The sequence below is a fragment of the Doryrhamphus excisus genome, chromosome 1, assembly GCF_030265055.1.
Source record: "Doryrhamphus excisus isolate RoL2022-K1 chromosome 1, RoL_Dexc_1.0, whole genome shotgun sequence".
Classification (NCBI taxonomy): Eukaryota; Metazoa; Chordata; class Actinopteri; order Syngnathiformes; family Syngnathidae; genus Doryrhamphus; species Doryrhamphus excisus.
Genome location: NC_080466.1, coordinates 23,770,670 through 23,787,379, shown reverse-complemented (window position 1 = coordinate 23,787,379; position 16,710 = coordinate 23,770,670). Strand labels below are relative to the sequence as shown.

The following is a 16,710-nucleotide window of genomic DNA, read 5'->3' as shown; positions in this document are numbered from 1 at the left end:
TTGCAGTGTCACGTGGCGCCAATGAAGTTTCTATGTTTCAGGTGGATTGGCACGTCAATATTGTTCTATGCTTTATGGATCGAAAAGAATACTACTTTTTTTTCTCTTATCATTCATTTCCTGTGCTGTTTGTCGCAAGGGTATGCTGGAGCCTATCTCAGCTGACTTTGGGCGTGAGGCCGAGTTCACCTTGGAACTGATCGCCAGCCAATCGCAGGGCACACGCATGCACAGATGACTTCTTATGACTTCATTTTCTACAAATATGAATATGATTTGGCCTCACAGCAAGGAGACCCGAGTTCAATTCCACCCTCGGCCATCTCTGTGTGGAGTTTGCATGTTCTCCCCGTGCATGCGTGGGTTTTCTCCGGGTACTCCGGTTTCCTCCCACATTCCAAAAACATGCTAGGTTAATTGGCCACTCCAAATTGTCCATAGGTATGAATGTGAGTGTGAATGGTTGTTTGTCTATATGTGCCCTGTGATTGGCTGGCCACCAGTCCAGGGTGTACCCCGCCTCTCGCCCCAAGAGAGCTGGGATAGGCTCCAGCACCCCCGTGACCCTCGTGAGGATAAGCTGTAGAAAATGAATAAATGAATATGATTCAATATGAATATTATGACATATTTTCTGACAGTCCATGGATGGAATATATTTTCCTCCAAATGGCAATGTGTTTCTATTCTTCCTCATTTTTTTCCCTATTATGACTTTATTCTAATAAAATTGTTGCTTTTTCAAATGTTTGCTTAATTTTACATTTTAGAAATGTTAAACTTTTGCCCCTTTGACTGCAATTACTTTATTCCCACAATATTTTCAATTTATTCTGGAAATAAATTCTAACTTTTCACAAATTGAAAATTATTCGTTTTGCTTTCTGTCGTAATATTATGGCTTATTATGTCTTTTATTTTCATCTTTCTGCATCTGAAATCCCAATGTTTCCCCTCATATTACTTGTAAAAATATTTTACCATAGTATTAGCAATATTTTGGCCTTATTCTTGCAAAATCACTGCTCCTCCCCATTTATGCTGTTTTTTTTTTAATTTTTACAAATACTTCAACTTCAACTTCGTGTTTTTCTTTATTCTTGTAATATCATGTAAGTTCAACTTCAAGGCTTTTTCTTGATATGTCTACTTTTTAAAAAATTATATTCCCCTTCATATTGCCACTTCATTCTTTAAAAAAACATTAGCAAAAGCAACTTTTTTCTTATGTTATTTGGATATAGTTTAATAATTTTCAAATGTTTTTTCTTGTATATTTTTCCTCTCAATAGTCTAACATTATTTTGACTTGATTCTCCAAATATACACCCCCATCTTAGTTTTTTCTCTCTCACATTGTCACTTTTTCCTTTAATACTTCAACTTCATGCTTGCGAAATGACATTTTCCCCATCATCATCATCATCATATCATTTTACAACTTTCTTTTGTTGTTTTGATGGGTGGTTTTGTTTTTTACATCACCTTTTTCCTTGTAAATATTTTCTGACTATCATGATTTTATTCCCATAATATATCAGTCTTTGTAGTATTGTGGCCTCAGTTTTTCAATGTTAGCATTGAAAAACTGTCGAGTGCAGTATAATCATGAACAAGACAACTTCTTGCCTTCTTCATCTTGTGGTATATGTCATGAAAGAAAACGGTCAGAAACGTTTATTTTGTTAGTATTCATAATAGTTTGTATACATCAATAAAAAAACACCTTTTTTCCCAAACATGTTTTCATCGTTTTCTTAAAAAGCCACATATGGGTTTGTTTTCCTACAGAAAGCAAAGAAAGCTCTGTACATGAACAAGCAACAACTGAATTCCTCATCATGAGCATGTCTGCTCAAATTCATATCATCTCTGGAGCAGAAACAAACAAACAAAGAAACAAACAAAAAAACCCCAAAACCCAAAACATAACAAGACCAGCTGCCTGCTGCTTACCTAGGACACTACATTTCACAAACAGCATTTGATATTCAAAACACAAGATATGTAAGAAATGTACTTTTCAAAAATTGTGAAAAAGTGCAATACAGGCTGAACTGTTTACAACTCAATAGATTCTTTCCCAAATGGAGTCTGGTGCTTTTTTCTTTCCATTTTTTTAACCAATCCCTCCACACCTCCAAAAATGGATCCATACATCAAATCTCTTCCACTTCTACCGACATTCATGACCATGGACATGTATGACAGACATCACCAAAGTACCATTTTGTAAATGACTCGTTTCTTTGGGTAGCAGGGATGGAGAACCAGACGAGACGTTTGCTTCGTGGAAGAGTTTGCTTTTCTTCAAACAACAACAAAAAGTCAATCAGGGCTGTCCAAATATCCTAATTGAAGGACGCATGCCGCCAATTGACATATTTTGTGTATCACAAGATACAAGAAATGCAAATTGGTGTAATATCTCCTCGTTGGAATGGGCCAATAAAAAATGCACTTTGGACACCCCTGATAGAAATAAAGACCGACATCTTTGCATCCTATGACGTGACGCTGCATTCAAGGAGCAGCAGGAAGTTGTGTAAACTCCACTTATTGTGTTTTGTTCATTTTTGGAAACAACGCACACATTCAAACGTTTGTATAAAAGACAAGTCTTGTGTGTTGTAGGCGATTGTTTGACTGCAATGGGAGGGCGTGGAAGAAGGAAGGGGGTTAGCACCCTGAGTCCGACGGCGGCCTGTGAGGACATGCGGTCCAGTCCCACGCTGAAGACCTTCCCACCCGCAAACACCCTGGTAAGCAACACAACACAGAATCCATTCCAACGCCCGCTGTAAGAAGTTTACCACTCTCCTGTGTGATCCCACTCACGAGGAACGCAAAAGCACGAGGCAGTTAAAAAAACAACATATGTACATGTTTATAAGTGTGTAAAAATAAAGTATATCATAACATAGAAAACAATACGCAGTCATGGGATAAAAACAGAAGGACTATTTATGACTCATGTGGGCCTGCAACGCCAAGATGGCTCGCCCAATGAGATGCACACAAAGAAACCAACATCAATACCAGCATGTTGTTGGACTTTTGACATGGACGTGCACGGCGGTGGACGTGCACGCTGGGGGTGCGGCCCCCAACAAACACAAACGTTTGCATGTTGACTGACAGTTCAGCTAATTCAAAGCTCTCCGAGAATGGTTCTTCATAGAAAGAAGTGTCTGACTTTGCGTCCCTCCGATGGCCATCTCCTTCCTGAGACTGAAAGGTTTGTCATGGCGTGTCCACGGGCCTCCCAAGATGATGCTTTTTATGAATGGACTTTCCTGTACGCACGTCTCTACCTGGATGGTGTGTAGTGTGTGTGTGTGTGTGTGTGTGTGTGTGTGTGTGTGTGTGTGTGATCACGGTGCTGTGGTGATGGCGTTCAGGTCCTTCATGAGGCCCTCCAGGTGGGCCATCTCCTCGGTCAACTCGTCAGGCTCGTAGCTCTGAGGGAGAGGAACAGGGTTACTGCGAGGGGCGGGGGAGGGGCAGGGGGGCAGGGAGGCAAGCACCTGGAGGAGGAGGGGGAGGGGGGGGGAAGAAGAGGAGAGGAGGAGAGGGTCAGTCAGGGACTTTTCAGAGGACATAGAGGGGGTCAAATGGGTGGGCCGAGGGGAGATGATGGCTGAATGAAGCCACGTGACCAGAAGGGGGCAGCAGACCAAAGCAAACGAGCAAAAAGCAAAGACAGCCAACAGATGATCAACAGCCAATAAAGGACTATTGGGGGGTAGGGTGGGGGGTAGGATGGGCATTCCGATAGTGGGTTTTGTATTGATCAGCCATAACAAAAAATGAATTGATCAAGTTGAGCCACAAACATGGTGACGTGATGTTAAAGAAGAATAAAGAGAGAAAGAGGAAACAGAACATGTGATTAAAACCAAAGTCCATCTGACAGAAGTTCCACAATCCAGTACCCAAAGAAAACCTGACATGGCTTTGGAAGGATTGCATGATTTCTACCTTTCTACCACTTTTGGAAACATTAGGAAATGTTCTTAGAAGACGTTGGCTGTGTTTCATTTCACATACTTCCATATTTACCCTGACAAGCAACATGCAGTACACGCCCCAAAACACTAGAGTGCCGCAATGGAGTCTAAACATCCTCAATCAACGTCGTCTTCACTTACCCTGAGTTGGTAACAATATACCGTGAGTACTGTAATAAGTACTGTCCTTTCTGAACTACACAACACACCAGTGTATTTGCCCAGCACACACAATTGAAAGAGAAAAAAAACATTTGTATGTACATGTACACATACATGAACATATACAGTGTAGTCTATATACTGTAAGCTTCATCCTCCTTCTGGGAAATAAAACCGAGTCGTTTTGTCCAGTGTCAGATTTGAACAGCCTCATTATTCCTTCATCACACACTTTGTCAGTCTCTCTCTCTATTTCACTGTATTTCACTATTTCATAGTATTTAGTCTCCAGGCAAATTAGGCCTTTAGTTTGAGCGAGTGAGAAGTGAAACTTCACCATGGTGACTCCGGTTCCATCTGCCCACGTACATCATCATTCTTTAGTGGTGACTTTATATTTCATATTTTAAATGTTTTTCATAAATGTGAGGTATATTAAGAGAGAAGGGAAGTGTTCTGCAGATGAATATAATAATCTTAAAATGATGTCAAATCTAATAACTTATTACTACAAAGGTGACTTTTAGTGCAAATGTTGACCCAAAATCAGAGGCGAATGTCAATGTAGTTCCTTCATTCGTTGGTGGTCCCGGATCGTGTCAAAACAAAACCGTACGCATGCTAACGAGTACTGACGGAAGAGTAAATGGAAACACAGCCATTATTATCCCGAGGCGTAAAGTCTGCCTGCATTACAACAAGCAGCCAATGGGGGCGCCATACTCACGCTGTCTACATCCTCAAGCATCTTGCTGGTCTCTGGCATGTCCGGGGCGTTGGGCACAGTGACGATCATTGGTGTTCGAGTCCTTCCCAGAGTCCCAATGGAGGCGGTTTTGACGACATGGGGGTGTGTGGGGGGGCCTGCATCACACCAAGATTACAGATTACAAGATTACAGAGCATCAGGGATACCAGTACCAGTACCAGTACCCTGTACTGTATATGTTTACTGTACAGCACAACAATTAGTATGCAAATTTCATTTGATATTCTGCCTTTTTGCGGAGACAGTTGATATTTTTAAAAGAAGATTAAAGACGCACCTTTTTAATCAGGCTTTTAACTCATATTGTTAAGCTTTTTTTATGTTTTCATCCTTTAAGTCCGATTTTATGTTCTTATTCTTCAGCTTTTAACTCCAGTGTTTTGTTTTTATCTTGTTAGTCCTATTTTCTGCTCTTGGTCTTCAGTTTTTAACTCCAGTGTTATGTTTTATCTTTTAGTCCTATTTTATGGTCTTAGTCTTTAGCTTTTAACTCCAGTGTTTCCTCAGGGGGGTCCTCCACACTGGGGGCTGTGTCGGGTCTGCTGAGGGGGTGCCATCCTTGGGTCCCTTCGACACGGCCGGCTAGGGGTTCCTCCCTTTGATGTGGGGGTCCGCCCGTCTAACGGAGTCGGGGGGCCCGGGTGCTGGTCCTCCGATGGCACGGCCTGCAGCTCCTCCCAGTGTGGACGGCCCCAAAGGTGGCGTTTCCTTGTTCCTCAGTACCATGCCATGTCTCCCTACTGTGGGTGATTGTGTGCTTGCGTGTGTGTGTGTGTGTGGGTCTAGTATGGAGGGTGGGAAGGAGGGGATTTCTTTTTGCTTCATTGTTTTCCTTTTTAATTGTGGTAATTGTTTTAATTCTGGAAAGCACTTTGTGTTGCATCTCCTTGCAGGAAAAATGCTCTACAAATAAAGTTGATTTGATTTGATTTGACAAATGAACGCTAGCAGGGAAATCCTCCTATTTGCAAATGCCCAGGTTGAGCGCAGGTGAAAGTGCGAGCAGGTTACTTACCAGTCTGAGCTAGCAGGGGTGTGCTGGGCAGGGCGGGGGACTCAAAGGAGGGGTGACTCGTAGCTGGGAGGGCAGGTACAGCAAAGCTCTTCAGGGGGTGTGCGTGAGCGTGGGGGTGGGCTGAGCGGAGGGGAGGCAAATTGCCGGTGTAGCACGATTCCTCCTCCGTGGTGGTGGAGCCATGGTAGCTGCCCTCGGGGTCTACCAGGATCTCGGAGGGGCAGGAGGCCTGCGAGGATGAGGCAGCTGGCGGCAGAGGGTCCGAACAAGGTGTATTCCTCACCGACTCTGGAGGACAGAAGAGGGGGAAGGAAGAAACCTGAATGCTGGTTCATGCATTACTGCAAGCCTGTGGAGGCTCCTACACATTGGGGTTCATGGAGTTCAGTAAGCAGATGCCATTTCATTGAAAAACAAACAAAAATATATGTTTATGACACCGTCATCCTATTTGCAAATATTCACATTACGATTTCACAATATTTCCAAGCGTTTTACACGAAACTAACAACACAGAACATGCAAATATGGCTGTCCATATGCTGGTATCCATGGCTGTCACTTCCCGTAATCTGATCATCTTTACTCTAAAGAACAGCTGCAGCTCAAAGACTGCACACTTCATTGCATTTCATGGTGGAATTGACTGAAATATGAAGCGGAATAGAGTGGATTAGTGGAATAATATGAAGGTGAATCCGCACGAAGGAACGCCTGTCCTCCACTGTCCAGGATGTGCATGGTCTCACCTGTGGAGTCCACCCTGTCGAGATGGGAGATGGGGGTGGCGCAGGCATGTGGGCGGGGGTGCCCGCTGCCTTGGTGGTAGAGGTAGCTGCGTGTTGGTGACGCCAGGCTGCCCATGTGATAATGGTGCTGATGGTTATCAAGGGAATGGATGGGATGAGCACTAATTACAGCTGTGGATGGGAACGGACATGGAAACACACCAACAAAGGTTTATCGTGACAGAATGATGATGAGAGATGTAGATGACATGCGCTCACATACATACACACACACACGTGCATACATAAAATATTCAGAAATAATATAAATAACTAATACACCTTCTATCAAGAACAAAATGCATGGAAGCACAATACAGTAGATCCTGTAAATAGATCCAGTAGATCATGTACTGTAAATAGCAATAACATCATAATAATAATCATCAGTTTTTATGCAATGTTTGAGGGCCCCTGGAAATCTCGGTGCCCAAGGCAATTGCCTGCGTTTACCTACTGGTAGGTCCACCCACGAGTGAGACTCAGGCAAAATGTGTAAACAAAGATGGCAGGAAGTGGAATGAGATTGAAACATGCTAGCATAGGTAGGTTTAGCCTGTGACAAGCTGTCATCAATTGACTACATATTTTACAGACTATTTTTCATTCTACTCCATAATGAGAAACAAAGTGAATGTCAACACAAGCAAGGTCGCATATACGTATGTACATAGATGACTAGCAATATATGATTCTATATGGCATATATGTTTGATCAAGGGTGGAAATATCAAGCTGATTCACTACATGTAAACAACACTTTTAGATTTCTACCAACAAATGGCCTCATCATGGGGACTATATACAAAACTATCTGTCATGACTACTGAATATGCGGGAATCCACTATACATTGAATCTGTTAACTTGTCCCATTTCCACCATATCTTACTTATTGTGTGGAAATATGGACTAATAACTATAAAAGCAATCTTCACTGGCTAAATGTACGGCAAAAAAGGTCAGTAAGGATAATTCATAATGCCGCCTACAGAGAACATACTAACTCCTTATTTGTAAAATCACAAATACTTCAACTTGCTGATATAGTTCATCTTCAAACAGCTAAAATAATGCATAAGGCTAAATATGAGCAATTAGCTAAAAATGTCATCCAATACTTCTCTACAAGAGAGGAGAAATATGATCTCAGGGAAGAAGTACATTTGAAACACTTCTATGCTAGGACTACGTTATGCTAGCCATAGCATTTCAGTATGTGGAATCAAACTATGGAATGGATTGAGTAAGGAAATCAAACAATGCACAACGATGAGCCAATTCAAGAAACAATACAAGCAGTTGATGTTTGCTAAATACAAGGATGAAGAGTCTTGAACCAGTCATGATGTGCTATATATATCACTATATTGACACGCACTATGGTACCCATTATGGCATTGGATGCTCATATCACCTCCTACGAGGTACCAGGTACATTATTTAAAAAAAAAAAAAACCTTAAACTATATTAGGAAAGCAGGAAGTGAACAAATGTAACAGTTAGTGATTGTAAAAGTACCAGATGGAGGGGTAGGATTTAATAAGCTTTACTTCTTCCTACTCCTTTTGGACATGTGGAACTGGGAACTGATTATGGGATGCACTCAATTGGAATCTGATGCATGTTCAAATGAAATAAAACCATTACCATTACCATTAACATTAACATTTGTACAGACCCATTCACACACTCACACACACACACACACACACACACAGGGTTACACACACACTTACGCTGAGGTGGCTGTGCATCAAAAGGCATCATCATTTTAGGCCTCATCCCCCGTCGGCCTGCAAGTGTAGACATGCTGTCCTCTGATTCATGGCCTAAAAAGTATGGTGGAAACCAGCAGCCAATCAGAGAGCGCCGCTACTCTAATGGATTTTGTGATCGAGGACCTTTTGAAATGTTCTCTTTGGATTTAGTTGCAGAACACATATTGACAAACGTGATTGACTGAATCACTTTTGATGCAAGGAAGTGGAGCAGTGACACAAATCATGTATGACAAGCGTGACATGTTCAGCACGGCAATGGCAGACAAAAGGCTGAACACTCGTGTCCTGTAGGTGGCAGTAATGTACACCATCAAATAAACCCAACTCCTTCATTTTCCGTACGTGTACTTTTGGACTAAAACATCTAAAGAACATTCCTGGAGAACATTCAAAGACTGACCACGATAAGAGTTGCGCCGCTGCTGCAGGTGGGGGTTGCCGTCCATGCCGCTGTCAGCCGGAGTGATGTCTTGGGAGGTGCGAGGGATTGGCGTTTCGGTCATGACCGGGTTTGGCTCCGGCGACTTATCCATCGGTTTGAGCTCCAGACGCTCGTGGTGAATCCAAAGATCAGGGGGTTTCAAGTCCTTGGAGTTCCCCTTGTATTTATGCGAGCCGTTGGAGGACTTGGAGGCCGCTCGTTTCCTGCGAACCACAAAGCGGACAGCCATGGAGAAAACAGTCTCACATTCTCAAGGAATCCAGAGGACCGTAAAAGTGTGTGGTCCACGTGATCTCAACACCGGGATGCTGGAAACAGTAGGGAACTGGAAAAAAGGTTCTGGTCCGTTCATAAAACACAACGACCTCAGCCAGCATTCTGGAAAATTATGAGCGGCTCGGAAGCTCGACAGGCGAAGTGAAGCCGCAGTAAATCCAAGCCTCGTGGGGACAACAACAGGTAAGAAGCTGAGTCAGACTTCAAGGGAGAAGCAGCAAGGTAATTCAAAGATTTAAGGGAGTACTAGATGTACTACAAGTAGAGTATGTACAACGAGTATCGTTTACATATTATCCAATACCAAAGCCAAATACTGGAAACGGTGCCTGAAGGCAGCTTCAATTAAATCATGGCGTTTAACACAGCGTATTACAAAAAGATGTATTTAAGCATGTGAGCATTGAAGTATTTGAGCATATCAGTCGGCTCTGGGTCCAACTAACCATGATAGACCAGAGACTGCTGTACTTTGTCCAAAATATTTTTATGGAGTTTTGTGAAATGAGAGTTCAACAGAATAGTAATTGAAATACCTTGTTTGCTTCTTTCTTTCGGCTTTTTCCCAAGTAATAAATTCACCAATAGTAAGTAAAAACCACAACAAATTGTCATAATTCTGACCGCAAAGCCAGTAGCAATACATAATGTGCAAAAAGCCTGCATGATTTTACTGTACAGTACTTTAAGTGCTGCTTACGTGTATTGTACGTGCATTCTCCACAATTTGAGGAGAAACTGAAAATGGATACAGCTTTCTGGCAGCGGACAGTCTGACTGATGCGGACAGTCAGAATTCCGTTGTTTCACCGTCTTGAATGCAGCACTGCTGTTGGTGTGTCAAGGTCAGCAGTAACCACTTATTCTTTCTACTGAGGTTGATTACGCAGCCCTAACAAAAAAAGAGGTCAAAAGTCAACCTGGCAGGACTTTTACCTACTTTTTCTGGTGGGATGTGGTACGCCGTGTACACAGAAAGGCCCCCACCACCACCACGATGATGGTGAACGCCCCCACCGAGATGATGATCACAATGACCAGGATGTGACTTTCACTGTTTCCCATTCCTGATTTGCCTAGGACAGATTTCATCATGTCAGCATAGCATCAAAGACATGCTGTGCATGGAACGCCTAACAACTTGCAATGCAACATATGCAACATATGAAAATATGGAAAATCTTACCAACTGCAGAGCCGGGATCCAGGGGAAGTTGGTTGCCTGGAGGTCCAGGCTTGGATGGAAGATTTGAGGCTGTGAGTGGAAATAAACCAGGTTAAATAAGAGGAAAAGGGTTGTCTTTAAATTGATGTATGACTTCTGGTCCTGTCTGCGTCTTGAAAGTCAACGGCCTATACTGGAACTTCTTTAGTAAAAGGAGCACAGTCAGCAGTGTAAAGGGGGGTTTACCTTGGTCATTAGCCATTTTGTCAGAGGACTCAGCTTAAGGAGGGCAGAGAGGGAGAGAATAAAATGCAAAGAAATACAACAGGTTAGCTAAAAGGAGCAGCAAGTGAGAAAGAAAGACAGTAAAGCCAATACGTACAGCGGATCCCTGTACAGTCACAATGACTTATGAGATGCAAATGTTTGTTTGGCCATGGAGGCTCTAGCTTTGACTCGCAATCCGACCTCAAAACATGCAACATATTTGATCATAAATTGTTCCTGGAATTATGAACAGTGTAGATTTGATATCTACAAAATGCCTTCTCTAGTGCTCACCTGACAACCATCCTAAAGGCTCCACTCTGCTCACCGATGATCTCACATGATCATTCACGAGTGGTGACTACCTACACAGTTTATACTTTCAATGCTGGTGTGAGGCATATTTAGAGCTTAACCTGGATTGTTGTTGCAAGTGAACATGAGCAAAATGAAGAGAGAAGGGGGAAGCTGAATCCAATTATTCCAACTGTGACTTTTATTGCAAATCCAAAGGAGAGAACGTCAACGTCAAGCTGGCAGGAAGATTTTTTTAGGGGAAGAAATATGGATATTTTATGGGTGTACCAATTAGTTGTGTTTGGTTGCCAATCACGGGGATCGACCATACATGAAGAATGAGTCATGGGGTGAACAACAACATAAACAGCAATAAGTCGTCTAGAAGTCGTCTACAGAAAAGCCAAGCTAAGACTTCATAGTGAAAAACATTTAAAGGGGACCTATCATGCTCATTTTTCTGCTTGTGGAGTTGTGGACTTCTATAGAGAAGATACACACAATAACCAGCACAGAAAGCTTTCTAGAGCTTCCAGAATCTGCACCTATTCCAGCTAGATTTCCTTGGACTTTGTGCTTCCTGTGAAAACAGTCTGCTTTCATTTAGGGAGGAGAGACGGGACAGTCCGAAGTTTCTCAAGAAAAGAGGTTGCTTCAAGACGTCTCTCAATGGTAAGTAGCTTTAGCATTTTAGCGTTTTTGGAATAGTCACTTTACACTTGACAGCTGTTTTTTGCGGGACTACCAGTGTTTAAAAAAAAGACTGATTGTGGTGGGAAATGGCTACTAGCAAGCCCCTCTCCCTGTATGCATGTCAATGTTACTTAGTGCTGGGCCTTCTGACTTTCACATGACCAAGTAACGTTGGAAAGGCGTCAGACTTCAGCAATAGTTTGTGGGCTAGTCCAGCTGCATAGTGGCCCATTTTCACAAAACAGTCCAGTGTCAAATGCCGTCGACAGATTTAAATGAATTTGTATTGCTGGTCGGGAATCAGGAACTCTAACCACGTGCCTGATGGTGGTGTCGTTAGGAATTGGAAACAAATGTAGATTTCCCTTACACCCAAAGAAACAATTCCAGCGAACTTTGCGAACAATGTAAACACGGAAACAGTGCTTTGAGGAGGGCAGAGAGCGTATCTGGCCTACAGCGCATGCCCATATAGGGAAGTCTGCCCATCTGTGACATCACAAACCTCCAGTTTTACCACGCCCACTGAAACTAAGCGTTTTGAGCCAACCCAAACTTCTTTCAGGGCTCACTTCCAAATGCACAAACCTCATTATCTGAAACCTTGGCATCATTTAACACCAGAATACAACATACTAACTACATTTATAGGTCAGAAAAGTGGGAAAAGCATAATACGTAGGTCCCCTTTAAGTTTTCATCAAATAGTCAAGCAAAGGTTTCAAGCTGTTACACTTGATGGGTCTGCCCACCAAAATGTACATTTAAACCAAGCAAGCAAGCCAGGCTTTTGGAAGTCTTAAGAAATGGACTGATGTAACAATATTTCCATCATTGTGATTGCAGTTGGTTGCAGGTTTCGATGTGCACTGCGACATAATGAGAGGCGTCATTATTGAAGAGCAGCAACATTTGAACCTTGCCCCACCCAACCACGGTAGAAAAAAGACAAGTGCTTGGGTTTAGTTGTCATACTTACTCTTGGGGGTTCTAAACTGGACGGCATCAGACATTGGGCCCGTGCCTTTTGAGTTTCGAGCTTGGATCTGGAAATAGTAGGTGGTGTCCAGAGTCAGGTCCTGTATCTGGTGGGTTAGGCGGTTGCCCATCACGGGTTCAATAACCCAGTCGTGAACCTCTGCATTGACGTCTGTGCTGTAGTAGATGATGTAACCTGTGTAGTACATGATGTAACAAGGCGGTCCAAAGGTCGTCAATCAATGTCATTCATCAAAGTAAATAAAATGAGTGTTGGAACTGGTAACTTATCAGCAATAGAACATCCCTGTGTGGAAAGCATGTGACTGACCTGTGATCTTTCCATTGGCCTCTGAAGGAGGCTGCCAGTTGACGATGATGGTGCGAGGTTTGTTCTCTTTGCTCACCACGGTCACGTCTTTGGGGGAGGAGCTAGGAACTTGAGGGGCAAATAAAAAGATGTCTTATCATCGCCATACATGTCGTAGGACACTTTACTAAGTACATCTGCACACATCTAACATGATAGTTTATGGTTTTGTTTTAAGCAAAACAAAGTATTGGGACTCAACTACAAAGAAGATGATTTTATGGATGAGCATTTTGTCATCAGCTCTCCTTCGGCTCGCAAGGCCACAGTCAGTAGTTTATGAATGAGTGACATTATAAACGAGGAGATGCTGCAAATAGCAAGGTCAAGGTGTGTTCAAGGTACTGAACTGAAGCATTGAACAGCTGGGCGTACGCGGGGTGAACGAGGCCCATCGGAGGTGATAGTTGGAGTACTCATGCAGGATTCTGTGATGTTTTGTGTGTGTTTGTAGTTAGCGAGTAGTGCTCCTACTGGTTTCAAAGGTGGTGCCCTGGGCTGTCATGCTCCATGTGCTGGTGCGGCGGCCTTTGGTCACCATGACAGAGAACTCGTAGAGTGTGTTGGCCTTCAGTCCGGGTACCATGTGGTACAGGTTGGTGGCGTTGGCCATCTGTGGATGGAGAGACAGCAGAGTTCTGACACTTCTCTCAAATATTTTTACCAGGGAGGGATTTCCTTGAATGCATGGACCAATGACGTATTGCATACAATTACTTGAATTCATGAACTTTGAACCCCACTGAATGTAAAGGAGATTTGTCACTTCAGTTCTTTTCCCACAACATTGAAAGTTTTTCATAGAGATAACACCACGGATGTCTAGTCCTTGTTCTCGAAGACTCTTATCAAGAATGTTACTATATGATTCATGCTGTTCTCCAATGGGAGTGCTTCAGTAGAAGGCATGTCAGCGCAGAATGTAGAAGTAGAGATGTGAGCTTCTCACACAGTTTGACAGATGAAAAGAAGCTCTTGTTAATAGACTTGTTCATTTATTGGATTTAGTTAATTGGATAAATGCATAATGAAGCCCGTGGAGGTCCTTAATCACTGTCACAGTATGAGAATCCCACCAATTGTAGCATGAGCTAATGCGAATGGGCCATGTTGAAACAATACAGCTGTGATGTTGACAATTTGTTGCTGGTCTGGTTATTGCACAGCTTCATCATCTACAGTAAGCATGGAGCCACAGCAATAGCGATCAGCAGGGATCGCGGAAGTTCTTACTTGTGCTTTCATCTGTATGGGGGGGTGGGGTGCCAATGACACTCACCATTATAGAAAGGATTACCAGCTTCCCAGCATGCTTTGCCGTATTTGTCATGGTAAAAAGTTGCTAAAGTTAGACCTTTCCAGATGTTTGTTATTCCCTGTAGTAGCAGTAGTTGTCATATGTTGTGTTATTTTTGTGTCGGCATCGTGATTGATATTAGTATTGTATTTAGTGCCCCCCCACTCAGCTTACTTCTGAGAGGTCAGGCCATCCATGCCATTTGTTCTAAAGTAGAGTTGTCCAAAGTGTGACCCGGGAACCATTTCGGCCCACAGTTTGTTTTTTTATTGGCCCTCTGCATAATGTATTATTAGATATTGTGCTAGTTTGCTTTGTCACCTATAACATCTTTTTTTTTTATTTGGGCAAATATATGAAACCTTACAGTGCATTTCTTACATCAATCAAAATATAACTTTCCATTATTATATTTGTATTCAACTATCTGATCACAAGCCCAAAAGGAGTAGGCTGAAGCAAAAGCTTATAAATGCCTACCCCTTTTTGCAAGATATAATCATGTTCATGCCACAGTCTTGTTTTCCCCTGTTTTTATTATCATTGCAATATTATTATTGTTATTATCATTATTGTCATTATTGTTAGAATCTTTATCATTATTACCATTATTATTGTTATTATTATCACCGTTATTATAATCATCATTAATATTACCATTTTCATCATTATAGTTGTAACAATTTTAGGATTTAAAAAAAAATTATTTAATGATTTAATTTTACAAACTTCATTACTTCATTGTATCATTCCACCTGTTTTCTGAAATCCGCAGTATTTGTGCTTTTATTGTCAATTTATTAGCCCACTTTTCCCCCCTAAGTGTAACATTTACGTATCATTTTCTGGATCGCATGTGGTCTAATCTTGTGCATTAAAAAACAAGAACTTATCTTAAACGTACAAAATGTACCTAAGCCGCCATCCTTCCATTTTTCTGTTGGCGACCCTCTGTGGAAAAAGTTTGGACACCCGCTATAAAGTGTTGTTGTCTTAAGACCTTTTGGGCGGAGGGGCGCCCCGGTGCTGGGGCCCTAGTGGGGGCCTAAATCAGCACCGTCTGCACAAAAGGCAATGCAGTGTAACACGACACCACTGTTACAATCACCATACGATATAGCGGGGGCGCCCAGACTTTCCATTGAGGGCTGAACACTGAAAAATGAAAGGATGGTCATTTTGAAAGATCATTTTCATCGTTTTAATTTTGGAAAACGGGGAAAAACCAAGCCAACACACATATGCTAAGATGTTATATATACTGTACACTAACACTGTATACTGTACTCTTTAACGGCAGAATAGAAGAAGTAGAAGTGTAGTGTGTAAGGGATCCCAACTAGGAGGGTTATGATGGTTATGATCATCTTGGTTAAACCTCACCTTAAACCTTAAACCTTAAACCTTAAACCTTAAACCTTAAACCTGACGCCTGAAGAAATGTGCAGCGACTCACCTCCACAGCCAATTACAGCCTCCCACCGTTTTGATTGATAGCTAGATTTGGCCTCCTCTTCACCACCAGGATGTGTTACTACATGTCGAAAAGCAGGAATCTGCTGACTGTCTTTCAGCATTTCTATTCTATTCTATTTCTTCTTTGAATATGTTGAAAGGTAACTGAAGAAAGTAAAACTTGCTAAGTATTGTATATTTCTGCATGTGACTAAGTGTGTAAAAATGGATGACGGAAAGTATTCCAAACCAAAAAGACATTCCATGAGAAAAGTACCACTCCCAGCGTTCCGGATGAGTTGAAGACCCTCACCTTCATTTTGGTGTTGGCGGGGATGTTGGTCTTCCAGCGCACCGTATAGAAGCGGTTATCTGTGATCTTTTGGTTCTTGGGCAGCGAGTTGTCCGCCCAGGTCACCTTGATGGTGTCGTGGCTCAGAACGGAGGCCTGAACCCCCACAGGAGGCATCATGGGGGTGGGATCTGGTACTGGGGTGTATGGAGCATGGAAGAGTTCGTACAGGTCAACATCAGGGTCTATGGGGTCTGCCCGTTCGGCAGTAAACCCGCATGCAAGCGTACAAATTAAAATGAGCAAATTAAAACACAGAAATGCATGGCATGGTCATGGCACAATCACACCAGATGCGGGGCAGGACAGACAGCCGGGGTCAGGTTATTGGGTTATCAGGAAGGATGGGGGGGGGGCAAACAAAACAGAAGCACAACAAACATGGGATTGGGAAGGGTGAAGAGAAAGAGAAGAAGATTCTATTAGAAAAAAACAGACAAATCTACTACAACTACAAGTTGCATTGTTGTATCTACGTGTACTAGTACTACTGGGACAGAAAGGCAAAGATGCTCTATCGAGTACAAACAAAACGTTTCAACTTCCATCCGACCTTTTACAAACATTGTGCTTTCCCATACATTTCACTT

General features: G+C 42.5%; 1 protein-coding gene across 8 annotated transcripts in view; it reads right to left on the bottom strand.

Moving 5' to 3' along the window:
* Positions 1–683: 683 nt before the first annotated feature.
* The window catches only part of neo1a (neogenin 1a), a 170,145-nt gene continuing 154,118 nt past the window's right edge, over positions 684–16,710 (bottom strand). For 2 of the 8 annotated variants that reach the window (XM_058046020.1, XM_058046025.1), the window contains exons 17-29: positions 16,082–16,314; positions 13,491–13,629; positions 12,978–13,085; positions 12,648–12,842; positions 10,658–10,690; positions 10,433–10,501; positions 10,187–10,322; positions 8,929–9,173; positions 8,484–8,576; positions 6,706–6,876; positions 5,957–6,244; positions 4,900–5,036; positions 685–3,527 (exon numbers count right to left, since the gene is read on the bottom strand). In XM_058046020.1, the coding sequence (XP_057902003.1) occupies positions 3,375–3,527; positions 4,900–5,036; positions 5,957–6,244; positions 6,706–6,876; positions 8,484–8,576; positions 8,929–9,173; positions 10,187–10,322; positions 10,433–10,501; positions 10,658–10,690; positions 12,648–12,842; positions 12,978–13,085; positions 13,491–13,629; positions 16,082–16,314 (2,000 nt within the window). In that variant the 3' untranslated portion in view covers positions 685–3,374. The other 6 variants (XM_058046024.1, XM_058046023.1, XM_058046029.1 and 3 more) reach the window with 6 other exon arrangements.